This window comes from Epinephelus lanceolatus, chromosome 11 (genome assembly GCF_041903045.1).
Source record: "Epinephelus lanceolatus isolate andai-2023 chromosome 11, ASM4190304v1, whole genome shotgun sequence".
Lineage (NCBI taxonomy): Eukaryota > Metazoa > Chordata > Actinopteri > Perciformes > Serranidae > Epinephelus > Epinephelus lanceolatus.
In genome coordinates, this window is record NC_135744.1 from 41,520,014 (window position 1) to 41,545,793 (window position 25,780).

General features: G+C 40.3%; 2 protein-coding genes across 2 annotated transcripts; one reads left to right on the forward strand and one right to left on the reverse strand.

Moving 5' to 3' along the window:
* Positions 1 to 1,384: 1,384 nt before the first annotated feature.
* grk1b (G protein-coupled receptor kinase 1 b) lies at positions 1,385 to 10,054 on the reverse strand. The gene is made up of 8 exons (XM_033638252.2): positions 9,802 to 10,054; positions 6,749 to 7,461; positions 4,734 to 4,861; positions 4,241 to 4,398; positions 2,813 to 2,896; positions 2,526 to 2,650; positions 2,232 to 2,433; positions 1,385 to 2,098 (listed from the first exon to the last, which is right to left on the reverse strand). Exons 2-8 carry the CDS (start codon positions 7,445 to 7,447, stop codon positions 1,815 to 1,817), a joined length of 1,680 nt encoding a protein of 559 aa, XP_033494143.2. The 5' UTR covers positions 7,448 to 7,461; positions 9,802 to 10,054; the 3' UTR covers positions 1,385 to 1,814.
* Positions 10,055 to 15,625: 5,571 nt separating this feature from the next.
* On the forward strand, positions 15,626 to 24,194 carry slc25a35 (solute carrier family 25 member 35). The gene is made up of 5 exons (XM_033651773.2): positions 15,626 to 16,129; positions 16,220 to 16,285; positions 16,371 to 16,523; positions 17,707 to 17,841; positions 19,992 to 24,194. Exons 1-5 carry the CDS (start codon positions 15,758 to 15,760, stop codon positions 20,160 to 20,162), a joined length of 897 nt encoding a protein of 298 aa, XP_033507664.1. The 5' UTR covers positions 15,626 to 15,757; the 3' UTR covers positions 20,163 to 24,194.
* Positions 24,195 to 25,780: the final 1,586 nt, after the last annotated feature.

Below are 25,780 nucleotides of genomic sequence, written 5' to 3' on the forward strand. Positions count from 1 at the left end.
AAATGCATAACGCCCTTTGAAACCCATTGGTACAGTGTATCACCACTCCCTTAAAACCATTACTGATCACTTCCTCAGACAGAAAATTACTTTTACTTGAACAGTTAGTTATATCAGTGGGAGTTCATTGAAAGTTGGATGGAAGACTGGATGTGATGAACAGTCCACTATCATTGTCTAACACTGGATTAGTTTGATTAACTTAAATGAAGATGAAAACCTGATTCTTGACAGACCTCAAATGACATGTGTGGATAAGAAAGAGGAGACAGTCTGTGACATGGTTGATTTTGTTTAGAAAAGAACAAAAGAACTAGAGAGTAAGTCGGCAGGGGTCGTAACCACATCAATGGTGTCACCGTTCTTCCTGTTCTGGAAACTCCACTGTATTATGTTTAGTCAGATTCTTCTTATTATAAGAGCAGGTTATGGGTTTATATTTGATAAACAGATCAGTCTCACTGAGATCAGAATCTATTTTTCAAGAAGGAGCTGAACACAAGAAAACATTGCAAACTCAAGACGAATAAGCGCCAAACAAATACTTGTTGATGGACGAAATATTGGCCTTGCAAAATCAGAGACGTCAAAGAGAACATTTACAATTGTTATATACTAATACTAGTACTACTACTATGACTACTGCTTCTAATGTTGTAGTCAAATGTTCAAACATCCATCCATTTTCATCTGCTTATCCGGGGCTGGTTTGTGGGGCAGCAGGCCGAACAAAGCACCCCAGACGTTCCTCTCCCCAGCAATGCCTTCCAGCTCCTCCTGAGGGACCCCAAAGTGTTCCCAGGCCAGGTGAGATATATAATCCCTCCAGTGTGTTCTGGGTCTGCCCCGGGGCCTCCTACCAGTGGGACATGCCCGCAACACCTCCAACAGGAGGCGCCCAGGAGGATCCTGATCAGATGCCCAAACCACCTCAACTGACCCCTTTCGACACCAAGGAGCAGTGGCTCTACTCCGAGCTCCCTCCAGATGCTCCTTACCCTACTTCTAAGGCTGAGCCCAGCCACCCAACGAAGGAAACTCATTTCGGCCGCTTGTATCTGAGATCTCATTCTTTCAGTCACTACCCAGAGCTCATGACCATAGGTGAGGGTTGGGACGTAGATGGACCAGTACATCAAAAGCTTCGCCTTCAGGCTCAGCTCCCTCTTCACCACGATGGACCAGCGTGGCACCGCATCGCTGCAGAAGCCGCACCAAACATGTTCAAATATTGTTATTTTAATTTCAGCATTTTTTGTGAGTCATACAAATTTACCATTTCCATTTTTGTCCTCTCTTCTGTTTTCTTGTCTTTTCTTCATTTGTCGACAGCCTCATATAAACACACTGATGTGTACAGTCGAAAGGAAACTCAACTCATATATTTCCGCTTTGGAAGATTTTATTGATTGCTTTCAACTCCTCTGTCTACAATGTTTGCCTTAATAATAACTAAAATGCCATTTCTTATATGATGAATAAATAAATATGTAAATAAATAAATAATAAAGATAATTACATGGCATCACAATGTCAATACAGTTGCTTTTCTTTAGTCAAAATAATTTATATAAATATTGCATGTAGTTTCTATACAAAATAACTTACTAAAATTGTCTGTGCTGCCACTTTAACACTATAAAAGGTACAATACGGGTACATAATAATTATATCTTAGTATAGAAATACACAAATTATCTTCATTCATTATTGTACAAATTACAGATAATACAGATTAGAATGAAGTGGCACCAATTGAATACATACTGAACCTAAATGTGTTTGATTTCAATAAATATTCCGTCTGTTGCAACTTAAAGCAGCACACAGCCTCCACCTTTGGCTTCCACAAAGTTTGGGTCGAGGTCATTGGGCAGCTTGCCGTTTTCTCCCCAGATGTTCAACTCTCCAAACACACCTGTGTCGATCATCTCCTCCTGCCAGGGGATTGGGATGTTGCCAGAAGCAAAGTCATTGTAGAACTCAGTGTCCTTGTTATCCAGGACCACACCTTTGATCGTGCTGAAGGCGCCCACATCGTCAATATCTTTGGCATAGACCATCGTAGCACTCGGTACAAATGGTGGAGGTAGCATACCTTTATATCGAACACAGAGGACATACAGAAATGTAAGCATGGCATATGGCAACTACCTTTCATTTTGTATTTTTACTCCTGCTTGTGCCATCCACATCTTGAGAATGTGCCTGATTTTGTAGCCGTCACCCACCTGCCTCCATTCGGCCCCAGTTAATCTCTTTGAAGAAGGGCTGATTCCTAAGCTCATCGCAATTATTATCTTTAAACCCGAGGCGTTTTCCTGGATCCTTCATCAGCAGGCCTTCACAGAAGTCCTTGCAGTCTTTGCTGAAAGCTGGTGTATATGAAGCAGGATCATTTAAGATTCTGCGAGCTACCTCCTCATTCTCCACCTGAAGAGAGAGAAAATCATGTAGGTATGATTTGGCAACAAAGAAATGGCGCTGGACAAGAGCGGAAAAGTCCCCTGATGCATGTTCAGTACCTTCTCTCCTCGTACTCTAAAGGGCCCTTTGGCGGCAATCATCTCAAACAGGGTGACTCCCAGCGTAAAATAATCCACAGAGTAGTCGTATTGCTTCTTCTGGAGCAGCTCTGGAGCCATGAAACCTATATTCATAGACAACATTTCCCATAGAATAGACTGCTTTGAGAGACATGGTCTATGTGATGGTACAGATTTTGTTAACATTAATGTGGGTGATAGCGTTTCCTCTCCACTGGGCCAGTGTCGTTAAACTTCACTTAAAAATATTGTATTCGTTCACTCACCTGGAGTTCCTGCATATCCAGTAGTTGTGTCTTTTCCTGGTGGAAGTTCAACAGCCAAACCCAAATCTGACAGGCGGACATGTCCTGATTGAAAAGGCTTTGATTACAACAGTTTCATGACAACAAACTGTTATGTACAGCCAGTATTCACGCCAAACTAACACTAAAAGAATGACTGATTAATGCATTATGAAGTCTGTCTGGCTGAAATTACTGTATATTATCTTGGGAGCTCATGTTCAGATATTACAGAAAGACATTTCGTTATTTATTCATTTTCCGCTTTTGTTGCCTTGAGGAGAATCCTTTTGGTAGGGTGTCAGCACAGTAATATATATAACGGTGAGTGCTATTTATTGCTGAAAACTACTCTCAGCTAGGTTTTCTGATCTGTGATCATGTCACTCTGTGCTCTTTACAGCATCTTACTTCAATGTAAAGAAGTATTTTTTAAATTCTTTTTCATATTATTAGATTTAAGACGCATTCACATTGGCGCTGTTTGGGCCGCTTTAAACGAACCCTGGTCCACTTCCACGGATAGTTTGTTTCGTTTGGAGTGGTGTGAACGCTCATTCGAACTCTGGTGTGGCCCAAATGAGTGAACCCTGCTCCGCTTGGAAACTGGAGGTCTCAGTTCACTTGCAAGTGAACCATGGTGCGGTTCACTGACAGTGGGAAATGCAAACGGACTATCCAGCGAACTAAAGAGAGGAAGTGACGTAAAGCGCATTGCATTTTGGTGTTTAGTGTATTTGTGGTGACCAAGCTGGCTGAAGGGGATGGATTTACGTTTTCGGTCCTGGCCAATCAGTGAGCCGGGTTTTCTTCTTCCTCATGCTTTTTTTCTTCCTGGTCAGTGGTCGCTTCGGGCAATACCGCCCCCAAACTAGCAGCTGTTGTAACTGCGTGATGTTGTCCAGACTGTTTAGTCCGCTTTAAAAAGTGCAGTGTGAAAGTGAACTGAACCAAACGAAGGTGTGACATTTTTCGGCATTCCCCGCCCAATCAAACCAAGTCCCCCAGACCTTCCTGGTGTGAATGCGGCCTTAGATTGTGTAGATTTTGTCTAGTGATTTGTCTCTTAGGTATGTGGGCTGATGCCTGTTTCAATCCATAACTCTGAACTGAACCTGTATTAGTGGCGAGACATAGGTTACTGTGGGGATTTACTCTAGTTAACCCTGACCCTGTCTTGGCTCAAGCTAGTTAACTGCTTAACCCACCAATATTGCTTTGTAGACTAAGCCCTGAGAGACAGACTAAATCAGTGTTTATACTGCTTTAGTGGTTGGCTCAAAAATGAAAGCCACATTCACATGGTTGTAGAGTAAAGATGGTTTGGTTGGGACGGACAGAGTGTCTTTGGAGCTTTGGTATCAGTACATACATGCAGGGACGTGAAATGCTACAAAGAAAATGGCTGACCTGCATCATCCAGCAGTACGTTCTCTGGTTTGAGGTCTCTGTAGATGATTCTGTGCTGGTGAAGGTGCTCCAACCCACAGATGATCTGAGCTGTATAGAAACACGCTCTCTTTTCATCAAAGCCAGGATTCTTTTCATTCACATTATACATATGAAACCTGCAAGAGAGGGCGGGATGTTATTTTCTGAAGCCTCTGTGAAATCAAGAAGTGTAGAGGAGAGAGGAGAAGATACACCAGACTCCTTTTGTTAGTCTGTGACTTAAAGCATGATGCACCTGAGGGCCAAGTCTGTACGTCAGCTGTGAGGTTTAACTACTTTACGTAGGCTGATTAGTAGATGTGAGAGCTGTGAAACACTGTTCTCATGATGTTAAGTACAGAAACCAGCTTGAAACATGTGTTTAAAAGGCATAGTGCTTCGGCCAGTCTATGGATATCAGAGTGTGTGTGTGTGTGTGTGTGTGTGGCAGTATTTGATGTTTATAGAGCACCTGAGGTCTCCACCATTCATGATGGTCATAACTAGGCAGAGGTCAGTCTTGGTCTGGAAGGCGTAGGCCAGCGTCACAATGAAGCGGCTGTGAACTTTTGCAAGGATGCGCTTCTCCACAATTGCTCCCTGAAAACAAATCAAACATCAGAACATGATTAATGCAGCTAAAGCAAGAGCGTACAACATCAGCTATTAGAAAATAAATGCCTGAATAAACAAGTTATGAGGACATTATCATTCCTTATAGTTGTGTTCAAGTTAGGTGTGACATGTCAGGGGTTAAAGTTCTCGGGGCCTGGTATTTTGAATGCTGTCTTCCAGCAGTTAGTCAGGAAGCGCACTAGGCTTTGACACCAAGTTTTGTAGTGGCCAAACAGTGGTGTTACAATTTCCAGGTCCATCAAGTGATGCCTTTGCAGTCAAAAGACTTTTTCCCATATACTTACATTGTAAATAGACATCTTTAAATCAGTGGAAACATTTGTTTTAGTGTCACAGCCCCTACAAAATTATTAATTTCCCTATCAGGATTTGATCCATTTGGTCCAGTAACATTTGGAAAGTGTAGAGGAGCCGCACGATGGAATCATTAAATTCAAGGTGGCTGAACGCCAAACCAGGAGTTATGCGCTTGGCTTGCAAAACTCTGTAGCGTGCCTGCTCTTTCTTTGTAATCTTATACCCAGGAAGTCGAACTTTTTTGGCTTCAAACATGCGTCACTCAGCAACTGTCATAGGAATGAATGAGGCCTGGCTTCCAACGCTGTATCCAGTTCCCTTTATACATCAATGGGATTAGGCTACTCAAGGGGTGACTACCCGTGTGCCATTATAAACCATCAGTCTGCAGATTAGTTTGAAACCTGCAGACTGTTGACTTCCCACGATACATGAAAACCCTTGCTGGTAAGATGGAGATGAGTCGTTAATGTTATTGGTTACAACTAAGGTTTATTTTGTCAAAATGTCTTTTTCTTTTTTAAATAATAGTTGCACATGCAGTCTTACTGATGCATCTAAAGGAAACAGAGCCATGATTAATGCTGTTAGTTACATTATTAGCTGCATAAAGGTATGTGCAAGTGCAACCTGAGCAGAAGTCTAATCAGCCATGACTAAAAACACCTGATTGGATGGACTTTATCATACTGTATACACAAATGTGACATGTTAAATTTAACTTGAAGAACTTTAAGTGTGCTTATATTAAGCCAAAGAACAGCCAGGTCCTGCCAGGGTGTCTGCAGGTCCCTAAAAGTCTTAAAATGTCTTAATTTTAATTTTCTAAATGTTAGGCTTTAAAATTAATTAAATAGTCTCAAATTTGAATTTGTGGGGTTTTAATTGGTACAAACATTTTATCTAATTTTAATTTATCCATCTCTGAATTTCTTTTGTCAAACTGAGTCAAACTCTTCTGTGTCAAAGTCCACATTTCTGATTGTTCTGTTACAAAATATTTAAAGCTACCACTGAACCTAATACTTACCTCCACAAATCAGTCTTATATTTGGTGAATATTGTGTTTGTACGTAATGATGTAGAAAGACATTCTGCATACAAGCAAATGCTGTACATGGATCTTGTGGGTGTGGCATGGTTAAGTTTTTATTTCTCTTGTGGTAAGGCCCACCTGGCTTTACCAGTCTTTATCAGTCAACAATGAAAGTGACGCCTTGTTGTCACAGTGCTGCTCTAACAGCAGACAACAAAGTGAAAAGTTCATTATCCACAGATGCTTTTAGAAGCAGTGGGCTTCAGTGTACTGTCTCTGAGCTGCTTTGTGAGGTCTTTAAGATTAGAGACACAAGCTTCTTTGCATTGAGCCGTTGTGGTAAAAACTAAACCTCCGCATTCACTGGGTTATGTTCTCTCGCCACCTGTTCTATCTTATGGCTGCTGTACATCAGCATGAGGTCACCATTACACCGATCTCACTGTGCGTGTTACTCTTTGATAGACACGTCATGAATGGCCGTGGGCGGGGCATCAGATGCCACATCAGTGCTTTACCTCGTAGCCTTTGCGTTTCTTCAGCCTCTTCTTGTCTAGCTTCTTGTTGGCATACATTTTGCCTGTTGCTTTAGCCTGACAAGCAAACACTTCCCCAAAACCTCCTTTACCCAGGACCCTGAAGTCCATGAACCACTCCTCATCATAAGGTTGGCTCTCCATCCATTTAAACTGAACAAAGCGCAGGAAGTACATGCTGTTCTTGAAGCCATCTATGGCATTCTTCTCCAGGTGTTTGAGCAGCTGCTGCTCGCTCTCTTTAAACAGGTCACCACGGACGTTCTTGAAGTCTTCAACAACCCGGGTGATGGCCTTCTCCTCCAGGAAGCTGCAAAAATTCTTTGAAGCTGACTTGTAGTATTTATTGACAGTTTTCTGGGCCTTCTGCACTCTGTCCTTCTCTTGGCTGACGGTGTAGTCTTCAATGTCTTTCCACAGCTCTCCAGCATTTTTATGGGTGGCGTCACCCACCAGAAACTGTTGGAACAGGCGCTTGCCGATGGGCTGTTTGACACACATGCTGTCAAAGGTCGAGTCTATGGATGTTTTCATGTGTTCACAATCTCTGATGTGTGGGAGCTTCAGCCTGGCACGCATCTTCTTGTCGCGCATGGCGGCTGCTGCAGCTCCATCCACGCTGCCACGGGCTGAAACGTAGGCAGAGTTTGCCACCACTGTCTCCAAGCCACCGATGTCCATGGCTGCACCTTGGTCTAACACACAAAACACCATTAAGGAAGTTAATGAGAGCGCTGAGAAATGTCTACTTAATGAGCCTTTGAAAATCAGTATGACCCTGGGTACTGTGATGGCAGCAGAGTTAAATGGGGGATGCATTTTGATTAAATCTGTTGTCATATTCTATTCTTAATGTTACTGCTTTGCTTTTACTTTATCTCCCATTTAAAGATAAAAGCTTTTTTGTCCTGTTTCCATTATTTTAAGTAACAGTTATGACTTTTATTCATGGGTGGATTATGAAACAATGGGCCCCTGCATGGTCAAAGATATGCAAAAGCATATGCACCATGTCTCAGACTTTGTCATGGTTTTGTGTCTCTTTGAGATGACTTTGTGTTTTTTGGTTGTTTAGTGTCACTTTGTATTCAGCTGGTGTCTCCTTGAGGTTGATTTGGCTGTTTTTTAATTTATTTTGTGTCTCTTTGTAGTTATTTTTCATCTCTTTGTGGTCTTTTTGTGTCTTTTTGTGGTCATTTTGAGTCTCTTCTTAGTCAGTGTGTGTTAATTTGTGTGACATTTGGCAGGTGAAGGCCATGGGGCCACCTGACACTTTGGGCTCCTGGGCCTGTTCCCTGTAAGCCAGTTCAGCAGTCCATCTGTGCTTCTATTGCACCGGCACATTGGTCTGATCTGATTCCATTTTTATATAGCCACTCAAACACATTTTTGTACAAAATGTTATATATGAGAGAGAGGGTTTTTTCTCTTGTGACAGTTGAATATAACTTTATATGGCATTATTATAATGTATGACATCAATCATCAATACTGGGTGCATGCCATGGTACTTTTTCAGTACGCTCATTTCTTTGGGGTCTGTTTCATTTTGGAGGTGGAGAGGGAAAATGTAGTTATATGCTGCCCCCTGCTGTTCAAAAGACAACAGTCACTAAAGGGTGCATTTGATTACAGATGCCAGGACAGGAAATTAAAAGCTTGCGTGCACCTGCTTGTGCACACAATCACGCAGTGCAAGGGATTTGTGAAGCTGTGAGGAAGAAAAGCATTAGCTCATGCTGCTGATTACCTCCCTTATGTTTGCACTACAACATCATTAAGGTAATTTCATTATATATATCATAAAACAGAGGAAATATTCATTCCTCAGCCTGCTTTGGATCCTTTTATTTAATGCATAATTTGAGATATTCTCTGCATCTTTTGCGTTAGATTTCTTCCTGTATTATTGAGCTTTGGTGCAAAAAGACAAATCAAGAAAGGACTTTTTGCCTGTTAACCCTGAGGACAGTTATCAAGAACACTCATCATGCATGTGTTACATTGTCCAAAAGACCCTATCTGCAATTAAACATTATTTAATCTCTGCTGATATCATACTGCATGCTGGACGCTTTATGTGCTCTGCAACATGTGCAAAATTACATCTCCCTGCAACAAAAAGAGACAGGAGATGCATCACTGGATCGCTGTGTTAAGTCTTTCTTGGTGTATATTTCATATGAATAAGCCGCTCTGTCTTGACCTGGTACATGTAGTACCGAAAGTGATTCTCTTGGCTGGGTAGGTGCTTTCCTGACTCTGTGTAATCCAATTAACACTGACTGTTGACACCAGGGATTTACAATATAGATAATTGACCTCCTTGTTAATTAACCTACATTTTTAGACTGGTGTCTAAATGCGTTTAAAGGGTTGGAAGATTTAAACAAAAGTGAGGCTCTTATCACAGAATGTATGTGTATGTTGTATTTTACTGCTGTAGACATTCAAGATTGTGTCAAGTTTAACTCCTTTATACTGGTGTGTAGTTTATATCTGCAGCAATGCATCATTTTCTGTAAGATTATGGTTTGCATTGCTGTCCTGTTAGGATTACATATCTCAAAAAGCGCTTAGAAACACAGCTGTTTTCACAATGCATTCTCCAGCTTATCCAAGCAGGTTTTAAATATATATTTTCTTTAATAAGTAGGAGAGTTTAACAAACACATAGCTTAAAGCAACCTCACATCCTTCAGTTTATCACAAACCTTCAAATTCACCTAATCAAGAGACACATAATTTTCACTGGACAGGAAGGGTGTGAAAAATTATAAGCGGACAAGTAACAAAAAGAACAATACTTGCCTGTGAAAAGTATGTGAAGTGACAAGTACGTTGAATTTGCACATAGCAGTTTTTGAGTTAATGTATTTCGTTACACTCCAACACTGATTAGACTCTGGGTCGAAGGAAATTTTGCCAAACCAGTTGATGTCAGGATTTAGGTTTTAATTTTGAATTATGACATAATGATCATGGGAAGAAAATCTTAGCAGCATATATAGATATCATACAGGTATAGCACTCACCGCTCTTTCTTGCTGTAGACGGGAATCAAATGAGGACTTGAGAACTGTAAATTAAATCCAACATCCAACATCTAGCATGTATCTTTCTCTCTTCTTTGCTCTGTGTTCTTCCATCAAACAGAACAAATAGAGATCATTTCTGTCCTATCGGGGTCTTGAAGACACTTCCTTTCTTCAAAGTGTCTGACTCTCCCCTCCTGGTTCTTGTTGCTACAGTGTGGTGTGGTGGGGCAACAGGTCGAGGTTTACCCTGCACCTGAAATCCTACTTGGTTGTTCATTAGCTGGTGAGGATTACACCCTGACATTATTGGAGGGAGCAACTCTGCACAAGCTATTAGTGTAACTCTGCAGGGGTGATTATTGATGAGGTGCTAACTCAGTGTGCGTCTTTCAGCTGTTCAGTACAGTGTTCATGCTCCATTTCAGTGAGATTTCTTATAAAATATGGCAAAAAGCATCAATTTGTTGCTATAATTGATTGATAATTGTCCTGTTATCCTTGTCCAATCTATGTTTTGACTCATGCCACTGATAAATAAAGTCAAATCACCTCAATTTTGACTTCATTTTGCCAAATAATATGTTGAGTGACAGCCCGGCTCAGACGCAGCCTGCAGATTGAAAGTGGATTGTCTCCTGCTGGTGTCTAAGAGCACAACTGCTGCAAGTCTGTAATCTTTCAACCAACATAACATAATTTTTGAACTACTCTACGTCTGTGTAAGCTGCACTGCATGAGAGTTTCTGTTAACTGTAGATGCTGCACATGACTCCAGACGTTTACAAAAGCATTCATACATGCACAAGTGGGTGTGAAAGAAAAGATGTGGGTATGTTTCAGGTAAGAGGATTAAGAGGATGGTTGAGGAAACGGAGAAGAGGGATTTAGATCATGAAGCCAAAGAGGAAAGGCGTGTCAAACAGCAGATCAGAGCACCTGTTGAAGATGAACTAACTGGTTATTCATGATTGCAAATGCAAAGCAATGGCTGGAAGGGGGAGGAAATGCACAGAAGCAGCTGCGCAGTCACATTATGGTTTGCATAGGCAGATTGACACATAGTGAGCCAGCTTCAGTTTCCCTTTGCATAACACTTGACACAGAATGGTATAATGTTAGTACTGCCATCAAACTCTAAATACACTGCAGGTAAAAAGATGATTGCGACTGTACTTCACTGCATCAGTTTACCTTTTCTGTTTTGTAGCGACCACAAACTCAGCACATTGAAACATTTGCTAATATGAGGTGTCTGTGTTCGGAGGACTGAGCATGTTTGGACTTTTGTATGCAAGTTCAGCATTTTGTATTTAAAGGTAAGACTATGGAAAGTCAGTTTGACTCTTTGCATGGAGATTTGCACATTGCACTGAGGCAAAGCAATCAGAAAACACTAAAATGTGTTGATGTGACTTATGGGCCGAGGTTGCACCCCCCAAAGCCAGCAGAAAAGTTAGATAAAATCCTCCAGATACTGGGTAAAGGCCAGGAAGCAGCTAAATATTATAGGATGCTGATGGAATGTGAGGGGGAGAAAGGGATCTCAGCCCTGGGGCTTTCCTGGGAAAGAGACTTGGGGTATCATATGAACAGGCTAAGGCTAAGGCTAAGGCTAAGGTTTGTGGTAATTCCCGAACAATGTCAAGGGACTTGAGGGTTAGACTTATTCAATTTAAGATTCTACATTGATTTTATTGGACCCCGAGTAGACTCTTCAGACTTGGTTTAAAAGATTCAGCTACTTGTTGGAAGTGTTGTGTGGATGAAGGTACAATGATACATGTGATGTGGTCATGCCCTAAGATGAAGCAATACTGGATGAAGATTCACTGTTATATTGTCAGTGTCGTAAAAGGACAGTTTATATATATATATATATGTTAGGAGACTGTAAAGTGCTGTTTGCTTTTCCCTATCCACTAAAATCCTGGACACAAACTGCTATTATGATTGGGCAACATATCATTCTCAGGAACTGGAAGAAACATGGAGAACCTCCTTTCCAGGACTGCAGGGTTACTGAATTAGGTAAAGTAGCTGCATATGAAAGGATGTCATATAGGATGCAGGACAGAGCGGAAAAGTATTTCCTGAAGTGGGGCATGTACCTTGACACTATATTCGTACCAAAGTAAAAAATAACTGAATGTTCAATATTTGTCATGAATAGAAGTGATTATTATTTATTTACTACTTTTTTAAAATTTTTATTTATCTATTTTTATTTTTTATTTTTTAATTTATTTATATGTATATACATTTTTACAGAAGCGTATTGCATTCACTTGACAAATTTTTAAAAAATCTTTTTTATTGAGTAATTTTTTCTGAATATTTTTTCTGAGTTAAGAGAGCAACAGAACAACAGACGCTTTCATTCCTTTCTTGAGAGCTTGATATAATGGAAGCAAACATGACCCGCTTGTTTAGTTTAATCCAGTATTACTTTGTTTTGGGTCTGAGACACTGGGAGATACTCTTGTCTTTAAGTCATATAGATGGTGTTATCATTAGTTTGTCGACTTTACGCAGGCACCGCTCACTTGCAGGTGCCAGGTGGGAGCTTCCCGCGAGATTTTGAAGTATCTCGTCTCCCCGTTCAGGAAAAAAAATTACCATGAAAAAAAAACAGAAAAAAATTACCACAAAAAAAAAAAAACCCCAATAAACAGAAAATATTACTCAGAAAAACAGAAAAAATACTCAGAAAAACAGGGCTTTTTTATTTGTCAAGTGAATGCAATACGCTTCTGTAATATTTATATATTTTTTAATCATTATTTATTTATTTACTTATTTATTTTTGCTTGAGATATACATAGTCACCATATTGCTCAGATGACCCCTCCTTGTTATGGGGGGGTGGGAGTGTTCTGTGTTGCAATACAATGCATTTTGTATTGTATGTGATGCCATTGATTTGTATAGGCCTATTATAAAATAATAAAACACAAGTCATAAAATGTGTTGATGTGTGCAGGTTTTACAAAGGCAAAGAAAGTAATGGACTATTCTGACTGACACGTTTGACAAGAGGTTAGTTTTTTGGTAAAGTAAAAATATAATTTCATTTAAAATCCCACTTACATTTGTCATTTTTACTCATATAGAGAGAACCCCTCAGGATCAGACTCAGGTGTTTTGACACTTAAAGAAGTGTTACAGTTCATGATCTGACCTACATCCACAATGTGTGGCTGAATTAACCTTAAAGTGCTAATCTGTTTACAGCTGCTGTGGTGCCACCATCCCAGACTGTCAGCAAACTGGTATTTTTGGCCAGACAGTACTGTGTGCTGTTTTATGCAAATGAAGGCAGATTTTTGGGAGAAAAACAAACAAATAGAGGGCTTATTAGAAGAAATATTTGCCATAAAACATAAAATATATTCTATTATCCAGTATAAACCCACTTCCTGAGCTGTGCATCAGGGTGGGGCTCAAAAGACCCTGAGCCCAAATCCTATTTAAAAAGGGGTAGAGGTGAAACAGATTTTAAGTTCAGGTCTAATCCAGCTCAGTGATGAAGAACAAACCCACCCACCCAGACAGGGAGTTCCACCTGCAGGTCAAGACACTGATACCTGCATAGATCAACCCTCTGAACCCTTCAAATCACAGGTGAGAGCACCGCTCCGTTAACCATCTCAAAGGACATCAGTATAAACATTGTCTGGGCTTAATTCATTCAGTGTGAAGTCAAAATCCCATTACATTTGCACACACTCATTTGAGTTGTTAAAATACCTGTGATCCTCATGCAGCTGAGCTGTAAGTGCTCTTCAGCTGATTAAACACGGGATGTGGTTAAAAACAGAACAAGAATTCACTGTTCTCCTTAAACTGTAATCTCTTATTGAGAGTGATGGTGCTTCCCTGCTGACCTACTATTAACTCACTTCACCAAGTCTCATGGCTTTTTATTGCTTTTTATTCCAAAAGCATTTTATCATTTTATTCATTATCTAATTATAGTGTTGATCAGATTGATCTCGTGTGGGTGTGACGGATACAGCAGCAGCCTGAGGTTATCTGAGCATGATAACAAATTCTCTCACAGATCTACTGGTCCCGATAAGGACAAGTGGACTCCTTGCGCTAATCAGGGTCGCCCATTCCTTCACAGGCTACTTTTCATTGGCTGAAAAGACGGGCGTGAAACATACGCAATACGCCGTGGCATAGACATGTACGTCTATGCGCCGTGGTACCAGTCTCCACGATGAGACGTTTAGGGAACGCACAGAATGTACGACCAATGGCCTATGATATGATATGTGCCTATTTGTGTGCTACCTCTGGGGAGACATGATTTTTTAATTTAAAAACATATCTATCTATCTATCTATATTAGGTTTATATGTGTGTATGTGATCAGGATAAAATATGTTAAAATGGTGATACAGTGTCACTGATAAAATTAGACACTCTGATCCTTAAACATGAAGATGAGGATTGTCCTCTGTGACTTAAAAATGTCTAGTGCTTGTATTTTTCTCGGTGTGTGCATATAAATATAGTCAACTAATTAATTCGATTTTTCCCCCTCAAAGACTAATTGAAATTTAAAGGGAGATGTATTTCGATTTCTAAAGACAATAATACCCACAACGGAAAGTTACAGTAAAGTTACAGTAAAATGACAGAATTACAAATTAAAATAAATTTATAGGCTACATAAAGAAATTGACTGACTCACAGACAAGTAATGCTTACTAAAGACATCATATATAGAAACAAATCCTTATTTTACCCTTATTGGTTTACTCACAACATACTTTTGGTTCGTCAGGTGTTTAATTCAAATGGATCACTAATGATATATCAAGAATTTAGGTTAAAATATAGTATCGTAATTCCTATTAATGAATTTAATATTGTTATAAGTGCAATCCCTGCTAGAGTAACTGTGTTATTTAAAAGTACAGCAGGACAGAATCCAACAGTATTATCCATTGATCCAACCAAACTTGAAATTGGTCAAATTTGTTTATCTTCAACACGCAATAGTAATCATCGTATACATTCATTATTTCAGAAAGAACTCGTATCAATTCCATATGTGGTAGCTTATTGGAACAACTTTGTTAATAACCTTGACTGGAAAAAGATTTGGAACTCATCAGCTAGATATATGATAAATAATAAAGTAAAAGAAGTATCTTTTAAAATAATTCACAGATTTTACCCATCTAAAAGTTTTTTTTATAGGTGTCAGTTGCTCTTTCTGTGAAGGAGACTCTGAAGATGTTTTTCATTTATTTTGGTCTTGCCCTTTCTCTACCAAATTATGGGAAGATATTTGCAACTTGATTTCTACTTGTATTGAACCACATTTTTCTTTTTGCTTTGAACATATATTGTTTGGCTTCATTGACTATCCATCTGCGGAAAAAAAATCCAAACAATTTCATATCATTGATCTTATTATACTGTTAGCCAAATGGCATATACACAAATGTCAATACACTTATCAAAAACCACTGCTTTCCATCTTTGAAAATGAGGTCAAACAATATATTAAAACTATTCCACTAATATGGAAGCCATTAAGACTTTGGATTTATGTGCTCTTTTTAATGTATTTGTTTAATATGATATTCTGAAATGTTGCCTCTGAATGTATGTAAGCCATCGGCGGGTGTCATTGCATTTTTGTATTTATTATTATTTTATTAATAAAGATTAAAAAAAGTAACGTTTACTACTGGAATTCGGAATTACGAATTTACAAGGAGCTCTTGAACTACTCCAATGTCTGCGCGTGGATGCGACTCAGCTGGTGTGTGGTGAGTGTGTGAGTGTGTGTGTGTGTGTGTGTGTGTGTGTGTGTGTGTGTGTGTTTATGGGGGAGGAGGAAACGCCGCTGAAACCTCCTCTGCCATGAAGGACAGGTCGGACTGTCAGCTCCAGGCCTGAACACATCCTTCCTCCCTCCGTCTGGACGGTCGACATGGATTTCGTGCTGAGCGGAGCGGCGGCCTGCGGAGCCTGTCTGTTCACCAACCCGCTGGAGGTGGTCAAAACGCGGATGCAGCTTCAGGGGGAGCTCAGGAGCCGGGGCTCCTACCAGGTTTACTACCGCAACGTGTTCCACGCTTTCTACACCATCGGGAAAGTGGACGGACTGGCCGGCTTACAGAAGGGACTGGTACCCGGGCTGGTCTATCAGTTTTGTATGAATGGAGTCAGGCTCGGCTCGTACGCCATTATTGAGTCCTCTGGTTACATCCACACTAATGGAAGGGTCAACGCGGCCAAAACCACCATAGCAGGGGCTCTGGCTGGAGTGGTGGGAGCCGTGATGGGAAGTCCTGTGTACTTGGTCAGTAGCTGCACACTTCATGTAATGTGTACTGTGACGTTTCAAGGCGAGCTGTCACCTTAAGTAAACACAAATTGTCTCCACTGACAGGTGAAGACTCATCTGCAGAGCCAGGCTACCTCCTCTATTGCAGTTGGGCATCAGTATCAACATCAGGTGCTCAAACAGCCCAGACAGGTGGTGTTCAGTGTGAGTCACAGGCATCAACATTGTCCTCACGTGTTCTTCCTCTTCCTGCCAGGGGATGGTGCACGCTCTGTCAGCCATTTACAGACAGCATGGCATTCTGGGACTGTGGAGGGGCTCCAGTGCTGCTGTGCCGAGAGTCAGCGTGGGGTCCGCTGCACAACTCTCCACCTTCTCCTCCTCCAAGGAGCTTGTGATTGACCTACAGGTTAGAATATTTTGCCGCTCGCTGAGGAGAAATCTCAACATTGAAATCATCTAAACATCAGAGGTGGTGAGGGGAAACAGGCTGACAGGGGGGAGTGTTGTTTCCTCATTCTATCAGCATGTTTGCGTCTCCTCCTTCTGACCTCACAGTTCAAGAATAAACATGTTTGTGGGGTCTGGCATAACTCACATAGAGCTGCTATCATTAGTTTCTAAATGTTGAGATTTACTGCTTTTCTTTGAGTCAAATGATAATAAACTCCATCTCTGGGTTGAGGACTGTTGGACGGATAGAACAAGCAGCGCAAAGACATCACATCAGTCTCTGGAAACCTGTCATGAGAACTATTGGCAGTTATTATCTAGAGTCTGGACTTAATTGAGGAAATAGCAGATTCATTGATTATGAAATCAAGCATTAGTCACATGCGTGAGAGGAGATAATTTGTAGTCCGTAGCTATGCGCACATTACATAAGCAGTCATTGTGGCAGTGACAAAGCTCCAGGCATAGCCCCCCTCTTGAATAGAAATCCGACACCTTGTACTGGCCCCACTGGCTGTGGAGCTTACACAACCGGAGCACCAGTTCACTGGGTGTCAGTTGCTGCTTCAGTCTGAAGCTCTTTCATACTAAAAGCCAGAGCGAGGATAGTCATTGATCAGTATTCATTTCATTTCCAGTTAAGAAAACAATCCAGACATTCTGATTTATAGTTTCCTCGTATCACTTCCTTGAGCTGTGATACGTTGGTTGGTGGGTGAGTCAGGGTGCAAGTATAAGTCCTCCAAAGAGGGAAAAAGTGTTTAACTGACACAGTGTTGTGTGTAGTATTTTTTGGCCATCTGTATGAAGCTTGACGTGTAATGAAGTTGTGTTTTATAGATACTTTAATGCTGTAAAACATCACGTTCCCATGGAAAACAGCCTTGACCGTAGCTGCTGGAGAGTGTGTGTGTAACTTCTAATATTAGAGCAGTTCTTCTGTTCCTCAGGAGATCAGGTAAAATTAGGAGTGGCAGCACACATGATGGTACCCTGATGATGATAGAGCATACTTATCTAATGTCCCTGTGCTGGTGTCGAGAGTGTGCTACATTCAGTCATTTTTCACTTCTACCGTACTGTGCCTCACACATCGTTACGGTCTGATAACCTCACCACATTATTTTCTTCCTCCCAAGGTGTTCCCAAAGGACAGCTGGTTGGTGGCTTTGAGTGCCGGCATGATCAGCAGCGTGGTGGTGGTGGCGGCCATGACACCTTTTGATGTCGTGAGCACGCGGCTCTACAACCAGCCTGTGGATCATTTGGGCAAGGTGAGGAGAGAGTTTCATTCCGATAAGTTTCATCTTATCAAATCCCATTTTTTGATACTCTGTATGGTTGACTTTTTTCCAGCAGTAGTTTTTCAGTGTACTCGTATTCTGAAATTGTCTCTCTGTATGGTAGTTTATTGTAACTGGCGGGGTCTGCCACTCCTGCCCGAGATTCCTGGCTGCACTAAAAACAAATTCACAAGTTGCTCTTGTGTTGGATTCCTGAAACAGTGGTCGCTCATGGTGTGTTTGCCTTAACCTGTGATGTTAAAACGTACCTTCTATTAGGGTTGGGTGATATGGCCAGAAATGTTATCACGTTAAGAATTTTGTTATCAGACAATTCTGATAATTAATCTGAACAAAGTCAAATCATTATTTCTTTCAAGTTAAAAGGCTGTTTTTTGCTCCTGAGTGAAAGTTCAATAAACCATACCTTTAACTGTGGTTTGAACTTATCTTTATTGTTAGAACATGACAAACACAGCTGGGCAGTATGTACTTTTTCATACCTTTACACCTTCCTGAAATGTCAGCGAGGTTTATGGTATGATGGTATTTGTATGCATTGCTAACCCTCCCCCACCCCTTCCCCCAAAAACCTGTGAGTTTGCGACATTCCACAAGTTCTCTTGGCTTTTTCTGTCCAATCACATAATCATTTTCAGAGAAACCCAATGAAATACAACCGTACACTGTCAAGTTTCTGTCTTTAACTGAGCTAAGAATGTTTGCTTGATTGCCTCGTGAACTCATTGTAAAATACACTTCATTCAAACTCAGCAGAGGCAAAATAAAACTCACCCAGACCGCCTCAGTTAGTCTTGTTAGTCACCTAGTTAGTTGGTCCACTGTTCCAACAATCACCAGCTCTGGTTTGGTTGTAATACACCCTTAATTCAAGAGGTCAGTGATGTTGTAACGTTATTACGTCACCGTCGAAATTCCCTTGGTGACAGTAAGCCTTGGTGGCTGGTCTCGTCTTCTTCTGCTGTTTAACTGCAGCTGGCAACCAGTGTTTAAGGTGCATTTGCGCCCTTCTCATCTGGTGTTTGCGTGGTTTGTTATTTTGAACATTTATCAAACATCTGTAGGAAAATTATAATCGTGATAATTAGGGATAGACCGATATGGATTTTTTAGGGCCGATGCCGATACCAATTTTTTTCCATCACCCTTAGCCGATGACCGATTATGGACTGCCGATTTTCTTGAGCCGATATTTGGGGCCGATACTGCTTTTGCTCCCTCAATTTACATTAAAAAAATGACACAATGATAACAAATATTACAGGTCTCAAGTTTAAAATAAGAAACATTTATTGAACAGTAAAAACAAGATGGAAAGTTGAGGTAGAACGGGTAGAATATTATTATTATTATTATTATTATACATTCAAATAAAAAAAAAAGAGTTCAGTGCTCTTAAATCTTCCAGTAATGTCTTTATAAAGTAAACAAATATTTAAGCTGAAGCATAAATAAAACAACAACTACTGTACACAGTAGGATTCGCTGCATGTGCACTGCAGGGTCTTCTGGCAACACAGAGCTGCCCGTGGATGCCTGTCTGTAAATCATGCCAGGGAAAAATAAATCCGCGAACCCACGCGCGTATCGGCCGATGCCGATACAAGTAAAAAACTCAAATATCGGCCCGATATATCGGCCGGCTGATGTATCGGTCTATCCTTAGTGATAATTATCGTTATCGTTTTATCGCTCAGCCCTACTTGCGGTTACCAGCGGTAACCAGCGGTGTCAGTCAGTCAGGACTGAAATATGTGAGAAAAAGTTGCATTAAAGCTTGTTGGCTCCAGAAGGGGTTCAAGTTGCCTCGAGTGATGTCACTTGAGTCACCCTCAGTTGGCGCTGAAGACTACAAGTTTAAAAGGAAAAACCCTGGGGCTTTGAAGACAGAAGGTTACAGACCTATAAATCTCACTCCTCATTGCTACGTTCGTAAGGCTAGCTGCTACTAGCATAACACACCTGAATCTCTGAACGAACTGTTGGCAGTTGAGTAGAATTGTGGGTAATGTAGTTGCCAGATTTTGTCATATCTCTGGTATCTGTTCAATTGATTTTTAGAGCTCAAACACTCATCACATCCGGCTGAGACATTCATGTGACTTTCATGTCTCATTTAGGGTCAGCTTTACAAAGGATTCCTCGACTGCTTTACAAAGACGCTGAGGAAGGAGGGCCTGTTGGGACTTTACAAAGGCTTGGGAGCCTCTTATTTCCGGCTGGGCCCACACACCATTCTGTCTCTGTTCTTCTGGGATGAACTACGCAAAGTGTACCAGAAGATCAGATAACACCAGGGACAAGGAATCTGGAATGGGTAACTCATTAAGCTCTGAGTACGCAGGTTAAATTCCTCAGTATCCTCATCCAATGAGGATACTGATATGAGCTTAAAGGATGGTGGGAACAGAAGGGGCAAAGGTAGCATTTTACAGTCCAATAAGAGAACTCATCATTACAGTCAAAATGTGTCAGGAAGAAGGCAAAAATGTCAACACTGCATATATGAAAACCCACATAGGAACTTAACAGATTACACAATAGACCTCACATACCGTATAGTATATGTCAAACATATACTCTTATATAGCTCTTAAACACTTCAGTTATGTCATTCCAAAAGATTTTTAAAAACTGCACTCGACACAACTCTGAACTCTCCGGAGAAAGCATCAAGTGTGGCTCACAGTTTTATAAAATGAGGAACTCCAATGTGAAATGATTGGTGCAAATTGTGGCAGCTGCGCCGTGTAGTTAACACAGGTTAACACGTATGTGATGAGGTAGGGGAACAAAGCATAAAGTTTGTCCAGTCAAAGTGTCAAAACAGGAGGCATGGGCAACGTTTTGGTGAATGTTTGCTGTGTTACACCCATGGGGTGTAGTGATGAACAACAAAATGAGTCATTGCAGTGATGAGCATAAAGTGAGACTACTCCCATGACAGGGAGAGAAATGGCAACACAATATGAACCTGTCTTACATTTTTAGTCCTTGTCCTTGATGACTAATAAATAATGCAGCATAGGTAATCTGGTCTTCTTCTTCTCTATGGCAAAAATGAGAACATGTCATTTTAACATGGTGACAGTAAAATAACTCTCCGTGTCCACTTGATAAGACTACCTCCATGTTCTTTATTTTTTTCGCATATTAATAGTTGTAAGATTTGAACCAAGGACCAGCGTACTGACATGTACAAACACAGTTTAGCAATTTCTTAATTTATGTTTATTTTTACAGGGACAGATACACAAAACTACAAATGTAACTGAAAAGATTGAAGTCCTATAGCTATAGCTAATCTGCATCGCTCACACTTAGAGGTGCTTATCTGACAAAATAAATATACAGTGCAATGAAAGTGCACGATGAAACCCCAACAATGACTACATAATGCTAATTCCAGTAAACGAACAGTAAAAGAAGATAAGGAACGGCCTGAACTGTAATAAAACTGAGTTTTACATCTACCTGTGAATGCACCTCGATAATAGAGCCAGAAACACTGAGAGGATTCACCTCTCTGAGCACCTTCAGGAGATAAGTTACATGTTTGCATCACACAGGTACAAAAAAAAATGTCTTTCATATAGGTGGTGGTTAATTGATCTGTTTTTGCTAATCTTTCTCTGTCTATATTATATATTATGATTGAAGTATAAACCTTTTTAAACTGAAAAAGTAAAGTTAGTTGACTTTAAGTTCATTATTACCATCTGTGTGTAATATAAATTCTTACAGTGTGTGTTTTGAGAAACGTCCTTCCTGTCTGAGTAGTAATATATTTTCTAACAATTACGTTATTAGTATTGATTGTTCTTTTATTGACACTAACTTTAACCCCTTATTGATCATATATCAGTGTGTTTCATGGCCTTTGAAAAGTACTTAAATCCAAGATAAAGGTTTTTTTTTTTTTTTTTTTTTTTTTTTAAAAAAGATCTTAAAGTATGAAGTCATTGATGTAAGTGATGATATGATGTCCAGCAGGTTACTGGGGCTGGGAGCAGAGGAGTTCACATTAACATCATGTACATATTGTAATTTTACATTCTCCAGGCCAGCATGAGCTTCCTCAGTGTTACCTAGTTGCAGTGTATTGAAATGATGAGTCATGGTTCTTTGAAGACTGTACAGTTTAGCTAAATAGCACCATGAAATGGACATTTTAAGCTTTAAAGTCATCCATGTTATTGATATGATAACTTGGGTGAATTATGGGTGCAGCTACAGGCAACGTTTTCCAGTGGTAACAATTAACTAACAGTACACGTACCTGTTTCCTCGAGCGATTGAGAACTAAAACACGGAACACGTCAGACTGGATAATGTGATCATACCTCTCAAAGCGTCTGTGTGTTCCTTTTTAACCAAGCGTGTTAGAGATTAGCTTGTCTTGCTCCATTTACATATTGTTAGTTTAACAGTGCCTGAGCCAGTGTGCAGTAAACATTTACTCCCTCTAAAAGATGATTTATGATTTATGATGACTCATAAACAGGCAGTAACACATTCAGCAAACATTTAACAATAATTCTGTTGTAATTTTAGCTTCATTTAAAGTCATGATGTTTCCCAGCTGATGCTCCGCTTGTCTGCCTTAAACATTTTTATAACTGCTGATTTATGAAATTGGAGTTTTACTGAGTGAGACATGATGTTGAATTTAGTAGCAGACAGCAGTAATATAAAGTATTAGTAGTAGTTATATGATATGACATAAGTACGGAAAATCAGTGACACGTTCTCAGCCTAGATGACTGATGTGAACACACAATTCAAGGTGTGCTGCTGGGTTTATGTTTTATAACAGGAAATTTTCCAATGTAGCTTGAGAATGCAGTCAGACAGGGAAATCCAGGGACATCATGTACTGATGTTGAGTTACAGACCTGTTATCCCAGGTGTCAGCCTCTTCTGCAGCTTCCAATACAATACTTCTTTTATTATGTTTCAGGTCAACTGTACCTCAGGTTACAGGAACAATTGCTTTTTGTTCTGGCGGCATGTTGAACACACTTGTTGAAGCCACAAATTTAGTTCAATCTGGTTGTACAGACGCAGACAGCAGAGCTCTGCAAAGACATTTTAGAATACGCTGCTCTCTAAGGTGTGAGCCAGATTTGATGCTTTCTTCATAACATGCAGGACACTCTGCAAACTGGTGAGACTTTAATAATGCATTATTAGTTATTAGTGATTTCAGTAGTGACTGAACAGCTTTCAACATGCGAGCAGTGCTTGTCATGACACTTGTGATAAATGTACAGTAGCTTTAAGAACACAGATTCGTCCTCTTAACTTGCGTAGGATAACACATGAGACAAATGTTACTGGAGTTTATTTTGTATTATGATGATGAAGTTTTTTCTCTCCTGCCATTGCCATTTTTATACTTGACAAGCAACTTGCAGTGACGCTTGTTTGTACCGTGAACAATGCGTGCGATATATCATGAGTAGTCCAGTGGGCTAGGACATGGTACTTAGCAGCAGTATTAGCTGTACAGTATATTTCATACACTTTTAGAACAAGTATCATAAGTAATATGGATCAAGCAGACTTTAATGGTCTTTCCAATACCTTTATAAAATCCTTGAAATGATAGTTCACGCATGTCGAACCAGAAATGATTCCTGTCAAATAAACTTTGTGCCAAATCCTGTGCCATTTGTTTCGTTCACATCAACTTCTGATGTTTCAGACACCAAAAAGTACTGAAAGTACCAAACTGGCTGATGACTTCTTAAAAGAAAAACCAGATTAGAAACCAGACTGTGTGAACGTTTACTGGCCAGAGGGACCCCTCAGTCAGGTTTTAACCAGGCGTGAAAAACATTAACAATTACACCTGATTGTTAACATGGTATACTGCCATTTCCATAGCCATGCCATTATGATAACTCCATTTTTGTTAAGGTAAATGGTGCTGTGACTACAAACAGAAATGTTACTGGTTAGTTAGTTTATATAATGAAGGAGCCTGAGGGAGTAATCATTCTGAAATTAAAGGGAGGTTTGTGAAAGACTGATGATGATGATGATGATGATGTCAAAAACATGCAAAATGCTAAATGTATTTTTGATACTTTTTATTTGAAAATTGGTCACTTTATTTGCAGATGGTTCCAGTGTTAAGTCTCTGAGTACTTGTGTGTCATGAAACTTCACGACAGCTGTTCTGAGTCACATAAATGAATGTTACCTGCAGCAGCTTGAGAATGTTTTATGAATGTGTTACAGAATACACTTCCTGATATGGGCAGCCAATATTTCTGTGCCATGGACTTGAAGTGCAAATAAAAGACTTTTTATTGGCAGACATTGTGGCGTTACCTTCTTTCATATGCGAGTTGAATATGAGACAAAAAAAATGTTGATCTTCTGTCATACTATAACCAACACTTCCATATTTTTGGTATGTTGTGACTTGAGGTTCATTTCCTCAAATTTGAGGTTTATTTCCTCAACTGGAGTAATGTTCTGACCACTGCATTCAATCTTGACCAGTTGATGAATTTTCCCACTGACTGACTTATAAGAGAACGGAAAGTGCAACACTTCACATTTCTAATGCCTTTATCATGTGCACCATTACCACAGACAGATTGGGCCCTGCTTTATACCCGGTTCAAAGCGGGGCACAGGTGTTCTCTCTGGCACGCATTGTGTGATCAGGTGCATTGTTGACATACTGCTATTTTGAGACAGGAGAAAGCAACTGCGCCACTGACCAATAAAAACCTGGTCTAGTGTAAACAGTGTAGTATTTTCCTGCTATTCAAAGCGCGTATTATTTATATAGTACGGTGCGCCTCAATCACATGGATGGGCCGCGGGTGGGTGAACTTATACATCATTAATGAGGAAAATATTAATTAAAATTATCTAAAATGTGAACATAGTAACCTAGTGAATGTAGCAGAGAGCAGAGGTGCAGCGCTGCTGTCCGACTGTGTGTACGATCGTTTGACGCACAAATCCGGGATTCATCAATATTTTCTTACCCGAATTTGTTCTTACTCTGCGAACAAATTTAGAACTGCCTCAGACCATGCGTACGCACAAATGAGGAAGGCCGAACTGACTTAGAAAATGCAAACATACCTTTTAAGTACATGCAGAGTCTATAAAACCACATTCATGAAGAAGAGATTTAATTAACATTTTTTAAAATAATTAATTTACTAATATATTGGCCAAATGGATTAAATTACCATGAAATTGACACACGTTCACCCTCATCATTGTGACAATTAAAATATTAACAATAACATGAACAGAAAAACTATCACTCCATCAGCGTGCAGATGATCTGTAATGCCGACTGTCATATCCTTAAGGCTGTGGCCCGCTGGCCAGGAGGCACCCACGACTCATTTATTTTGCAAAACAGTCCAGTGGGAATGCGTTTGGAGGCAGGGGCTGTGAGAAGTGGATGGCTTGTTGGTGAGCATCTTTTGTTCTAGTCTTTTATTTCAATTGTTTTAAGTTAGTATTTTCAGTAAGTCTCTATTCCGTTAATGTTAAAATGTTATATTGTTTGGGTGACCGGACATATGGCCTTAAAACATGGCTGATGACACCATACGCAAACCCTGAAACCCCTCAAGAGGTGCGCTATAATAACATACATGCCCACACACGCGCCGTAGAGCGCACTTTTGGCGTGCTTAAGGGCCGTTGGATGTGTTTGGATCAGATACGGCCGGTGGCAAACTACTTTATACCCCTGCGAAGGTGTGCAAGATCATCCTGGCATGCTGTGTCCTCCACAATCTTACAATGACCCATGGCATTCCTGTAAGACCCGGCGCCATCGCTTCTAACAAACTGTGAAATTTACTACTTCTCTCCTCGCGTAACCGCTTCCTTCATTCATGAATCAACTCTAGGCAAGCGGCTT